The sequence below is a fragment of the Grammomys surdaster genome, unplaced genomic scaffold (assembly GCF_004785775.1).
Source record: "Grammomys surdaster isolate TR1022 unplaced genomic scaffold, NIH_TR_1.0 226, whole genome shotgun sequence".
NCBI lineage: Eukaryota > Metazoa > Chordata > Mammalia > Rodentia > Muridae > Grammomys > Grammomys surdaster.
The window spans coordinates 2157771-2163714 of NW_021604671.1; the positions used below are offsets into that span (position 1 = coordinate 2157771).

Genomic DNA, 5944 nt, shown 5'->3' on the forward strand with positions numbered 1-5944 from the left:
TGTTTTTGTTTTTGTTTTTGTTTTTGTTTTTGTTTTTGTTTTTGTTTTTAAAAAAAGGAAGAAAAGAAAGAAAAATAACCTCTTCATTCTGATCTCTGCCCTCTTCAAAATCTTCCTAGATCCATTTTCCTCCCAGTAGAGTTCCTTCACCATTGGCTTTTTGTTCTTCACAATTTGTATCCAACTGTTAACCCTTAAAACTTGGCTTTTCTTCCTGAACTCCTTTCTAGAGATTCAAGTCAAGAGAATCGGATCTTCCTCTCTCGACCAAATCATCTCCAGCTATCTCTTATTTCCAAGTAAGAACAGATTCAGCTCCAATCCCAGGATGGCTTTAACCCTTCTAGCTGTTCTATTCATCAAGAACTCTGGTATGTCGCAATAACTACCACCACCCCCCCAAAAAAAAAAAATACTAAGGTCTAAATCCAGGCCCTCATTGATAAGACATGACAGCAGAACAACCCTGCAAGTCTCCATGACTCACTTCAAGACACAGACTTGCCCTAAAAGAAACTGAACCACAATAAGCTACTTGAAGCCCTCAATCACTACACATTCCAGCCTGAACTCTGTAGCCAGGGCTCCCTACACTGCAGTCCCCATTCCTTCTGTTTAATTACTACTGTGAGGCTCTTCATGTGCTCTGTGAAGACTTCCACAATGCTCCTACACAGCTATTTAATCCTTCCTTGACATGTGTCTTCTTTTGCTTTATATCTATGTATATATACATGTGTCAGATTTCTTCACTTAATACTTAGCATAGTTTATTATTTAATTTGTAAGGGTCTATTACTGTAGTGATTCTTGTATCCTCAACATATGCCTTTGCTGGATTCCTGTTTGACAAACACAAACCCATCCCCACTCGTATTTTTATACTGCCTAGTTAAGTAAAAGCTTAATCAAATACAATACATTTTATTAAATAGATGAACATTCTTTTTTTTTTTTAGATTTCTTTGTTTTATGTAAGTACATTGTCACTGTCTTCAGAGGGCATCGGATCCCATTACAGAGATGGTTGTTAGCCACCATGTGGTTGCTGGGAATTGAATTCAGGACCTCTGGAAGAGCAGTCAGTGTTCCTAACCTCAGCTGTTTCTCCAGCCCACAAATATATTTTTGAACATTGTATTTTCATAACATTAATACATGAGGACAGAAGCATATTTGACTTTGGCACAAGATAACTCCCCTACAGGTTTTATATCTTCCATAGATGTTGTGATACAAAATCCACTGATTATACTGTATATCATATCCACGATATAACTGTTCTTTCAGGGCACTTCATACCCACTAGTGTCCCCATATCAGAAGGCTCAAGAACAAACATTTGGATATATTTGAGGAACATTTGCACATAAACATGCAGAGCAGAGGGGGCTTACAAAGGAATCTATAACTCAGACAACAAAATAAAGGTCAAACTAGGGAAAAAGAAAGTAAGATGTATGTAGCACCAAAGCCTCAGGGGTGGAAAAGTACACAATTGAAAAATCACTCCAAAAGCAAGCCTTCTGTCCTGCTGCCCTGCTAGTGCTTTCCGATCAACACTCTTCTGTTTGCATCACAAACAGTCAGGCTCTACAAGCATGCAACTTCTTGTCCTCTAATCTAAAAGCTCTCTCGACTAAATAAGTAAGGAGTTCAGAGGATTTAAATAATTACACATTGACCAACGGGGAAAATTGTGTGTACATCTTTCTTTGCCAGTCCTTTAGTGACTGGCCCCACAATAAAACAGGTCCTTTAAGATAGGGATGTGGATGTCATCCTAAAAATCTTTTCACACACACACACACACACACGTCGAGTTGAGCACTATCTTTTTCAAATCTGTCCAGTTCGGAGCATTCCAACAACCTTAACACTACCACCCACCACAACTCCTCCCTAAGACTTAGCTACTTCCCACAACCCCACCTCTTACACTGAACACAAACAAGCCGTCAAGTAGTGAACTGGGTCATCTTCTCCAGGCTAAGCAGCCTTAGCAGTGACTTTCAGGAGACTGGGCATTTGGGTTCTCGTAGTAGTACAGTGCATCCACATTCAGACTCACTGTGCAAGCAATCTACAGCTGGGATCCTCAAAGCTCCCCATGAGGATACAATGTTTTGAAAAGGCAGCTCTACAATATGAACCTTTGTTCATATTGACCTTCTCAGACTTCAAATACATTGTGGATGAAACTAAAGAATCATCTCGGAAAGCATCAAGTGACAGGAACACCCTCAACTCCTCCCAAGGGTACCCAGATACCCAGAATATCACAACCATCCCCTGCCTTGCTGTGAGCTTCAGCTCTCACCACTGCTCACCTCCAAACTATAAATAACTTCCAGCACAATCTTCTCTTTATGACAATCTCTGTTGGATTCAGACAAGTCCTCTTTTCTGCCACATGGTCAACTAGCACTCATCCTTGAAGCCTCAACGGAAGGATCACCGCATCAGGTAACTTCTGATGGTGGAATCAGCTACCTTTCTTTGTATACTTATAAGCCTATCTTCCTATCATCATAGCTAATAATGAAGTAAAGGTCTGTTTTGATACTGAGTTCCTTTTGAAATGCTATTCTATATAACCTTTGTGTAGGCAAGACAAAAAATAAGCAAGATTTCTTAATTGATTTTTCAATGTGCATATTCAAATCTGACCCTTAGTAACTCAGATATAAATATGCCAAAATAAACCCATATGAAATAAAATGATGAAATATTATGAAGAATAAATAAGAGCTGATGAAATGGCTAGGGCCAGGGGAATAGTAAACACACCTGCCATTCAAATCTGGCAACCTCAATTTGACCCCTAGGATCAGAGAACCAGTTCTTCCACAAGTTGTCCTCTGACTTGCAAAGGCATGGCATGCAGCATACACACAGTGTATTACAATCATCTGTAACTCCGGTTCCAGGTTATCTGAGATCGTCTTCAAGCTCTGAGGGCACTAGCATGCATGTGGCACACATACATGCATGCAGGCAAAATAAAATAACTACCATGAACTTGTTCTATTTCCCCAAGCTGTTCCTACCATACCAGGTAGACTCCCTAAGACAGCTAGTTATGGAGGGGAGGAAATGTTAAAATTAATTTAAGTATTTTTCCAGTATTTCTCTCATAGAAGCATGACCATGAAAAAGCCTGATGCAAAAGCACATGACATCCATGACTCACAACAAACCAGTACGCACTGAAGATAGGACTGCCAGTTCACTTTGTTGGCACGAACTTCAGCAGCCTTGGCCGCAATGATGTTAGTTGGGACAGCAGCATCCACCGCACCTCGAATGTCCATCTTGGTCATCTAAACTTTATGATTTTGAATTTTTCTCCACAGACCTTCAATTTAGGGTCAAGATAAAAACAGGATAACAGGCATTTTATTTTTTGAACTACTAGTATTAACCATATTAATTTCACTTAGCTTGAATATTATACATCCTAGGTCTGAAAAGCATTAACATATTTCAAATTTTGACTACCACCCCATAAAAGGGCTTTCTATTGACTTGTTCTTTTCCAAAAAAGAGTTTTCAATTATTAGCCTCAATATACACTAAAAATTTTTAAATGGCCATTTAAGGGACTGACAGCAAAATTTGAACTAAACAGAATATTAAGCAGAACTTCAACCACCTTTAATACAATCATACCCAGTGCTTTGAATTTGCTAAAAATAACCCAGAAGTCCATTACTTTAAATCTATTCAAACACGTTCCAATCTCTTCTACAAAAATTAAAATACAGAAAAGGGCCAACTATTGTATTTCATTAGCATCTATTATGCTTTGATTTACAAAGACATTATAGTAATTCCTTTCTTTAAAATTACTGATTCAAAATAAAATATACCAAGAGGTGTGATATACCAGTACCTTCTTTTCAAACAAAAATTGACAAAACATTTTCAAAATCAATATTGAAAGAAATTTCTGAAACTTAGGTCAGGCCAAGAATGGGAGTCTATTCTAACAAGAAAAATATACAATGAGCTACAAAAAAAACAAAGTCCTCATTCCTCAACGTAATAGATAAGTTACACCTCATTTTACTACGATGCAAAAACCTAACTTTGCATTCCCAAAACTTACGTTCTTGCCCACAAGTAAAAGGAGGTAAAAAAAAAAAATCATACCCAAATTCTATTCCGTGTTCCCAATGTGCTTAGTCAGTGTGGAACTTAATTTCTCTTAGTGGGGACTTGCTGCCTAAACAAGCAAGGTCGGCACAGATGCGGGTCCCAGGTAGAACCGGCTCCATCCCGGAAAGGCTGGAACCCAAGGGCACAGCGCAGCCTCCCCTGGAGGCCCTGGCCCAAGCCTGCCCACCCCCGCGCTCTCCACTTCCCTCTGCTGGGAAGGCCATGCAGCTCCGCAGACCCTGGAGCGGCCAGCACGGAAACCAGCCGGCTCTCCGGAGCCAGGGAGGGGCCCCAGGCGGCCTCACCTGGATAGCCTCGGAAAGTGAGGGCCGTACGAGCGGGCAAGCGCCGGTCGAGCTCCGAGGCCTCAGTGGCCACGGGAGACACGGAGCAAAGCGAAGGCGACTCGCGGGAGACGTTAAGAGCCTCACAGAAAAGAAGCCGGAACAGCTGCAAAGTGACAGCAGCGTCTGGCACGTGAGCAGTGGCACGTGACCGCAGTGGAGGACGGAAGCCTAGAGAGGACAAAACTGCTGGACCGCGCAACAGGCCGCCGTGCCCAGGCCACTTTCTTGGGTACTTCAAGCTGGCAGAGTTCGCCACACTGCAGGCCATCCATACCAAAGAGGCCAAATCTCCTGACATCAGTCTTTGGAGAAGCTTGATATATGACCTTTGAGTGGTTTTAGTTTGTTTGAATTAAACATCTCAGTGGACCAGGCATTCATACTCAGATTTTAAGATCAGACTGAGAAATGAGTCTTGGACCCACAGTTGCAGGCTTAACCAGTAATATATGTCTCAATGAATGTCTTATTCATTGTTTACCTAACTTCATTTTCTCTCGGCTTATATGTTTACCTCACAACCTATCTTAAACCCAAAGGCCTGAGCTGCCACTTTGTCTCTGATTACACCAAAATCTATATAATAGTGTTTGGAAGCGAGTAATAATTTTTTAATCACTATTGCAACAAATTACCACAATTATAATGGTATAAATCAAGCCTAAATTCATCATCTTATGGTGTGTGGGTCAGAAGTCCAGAAAAATAGGTCCCCCCTCCCCATCTGAACAGCTTTAGGCTGGAATAACTTAATGCTAGAGGCTCAGGAAAATCTGTTTTTCTGCCTTCTGTGTTCTAAATCACCATTATCATGTCTGCCCTTCACTGACCACACCTCAAAGAAGTATCCAAGTATCACCTGGATAACCCAAGCAACTCTCCTAATCCTTAACCTATTCGTTCCTTCAGCCTTTGGTTCCCCTTTGCCACCTTTTTTCATGGGTTCATTAGGTTAGGACCTCATAGGCTCACTATTCCATCAGAAATTAGGTAGAAGGATATACACCCTGATTTAATGGAAGTTGCTGAATAAAGATACAAAAGGGCAAGTTGCTAATATAAAAGGGGCTATATCTTACACCTTCTGTAATATGCCTTATTTTTCTGAAGGAAAACTTTGGTTTTAGCCATATTGGGGGTTGGACACAGGGCCTCCTTGAGTGAGGCAAGCAGTCCACAAACTGCTATTTCCTGAACTGAAGTAGAACCATGTTACTTTATTAAAACTGGGTAGTTCAGGGCCATGGAAATGCTCTCCTGGTAAACAATGGCATTGCTACCAAACCCAACCATTGAGTTCCATCATCAGACCCACAAGATGGAAAGTGACAACAGGTGCTCTGAAAGTTGTCTGCTGGCTTCCACTCACTAAATGTTTAGTGTACATGCCCACACCCATACACAATAAGTACATAAATAAAATTTTAATGTAATTT

General features: G+C 40.9%; 1 protein-coding gene across 2 annotated transcripts in view; it reads right to left on the reverse strand.

The window, feature by feature from the left end:
* Atp6v1h (ATPase H+ transporting V1 subunit H) overlaps nucleotides 1-4658 on the reverse strand; it is a 73400-nt gene extending 68742 nt beyond the window's left edge. The window contains exons 1-2 of one of the 2 annotated variants that reach the window (XM_028773396.1): nucleotides 4467-4658; nucleotides 3211-3358 (exon numbers count right to left, since the gene is read on the reverse strand). In XM_028773396.1, the coding sequence (XP_028629229.1) occupies nucleotides 3211-3323 (113 nt within the window). In that variant the 5' untranslated portion in view covers nucleotides 3324-3358; nucleotides 4467-4658. Of the gene's footprint in view, nucleotides 1-3210; nucleotides 3359-4466 lie in introns of those variants that run through there. The other variant, XM_028773397.1, reaches the window with a different exon arrangement.
* Nucleotides 4659-5944: the final 1286 nt, after the last annotated feature.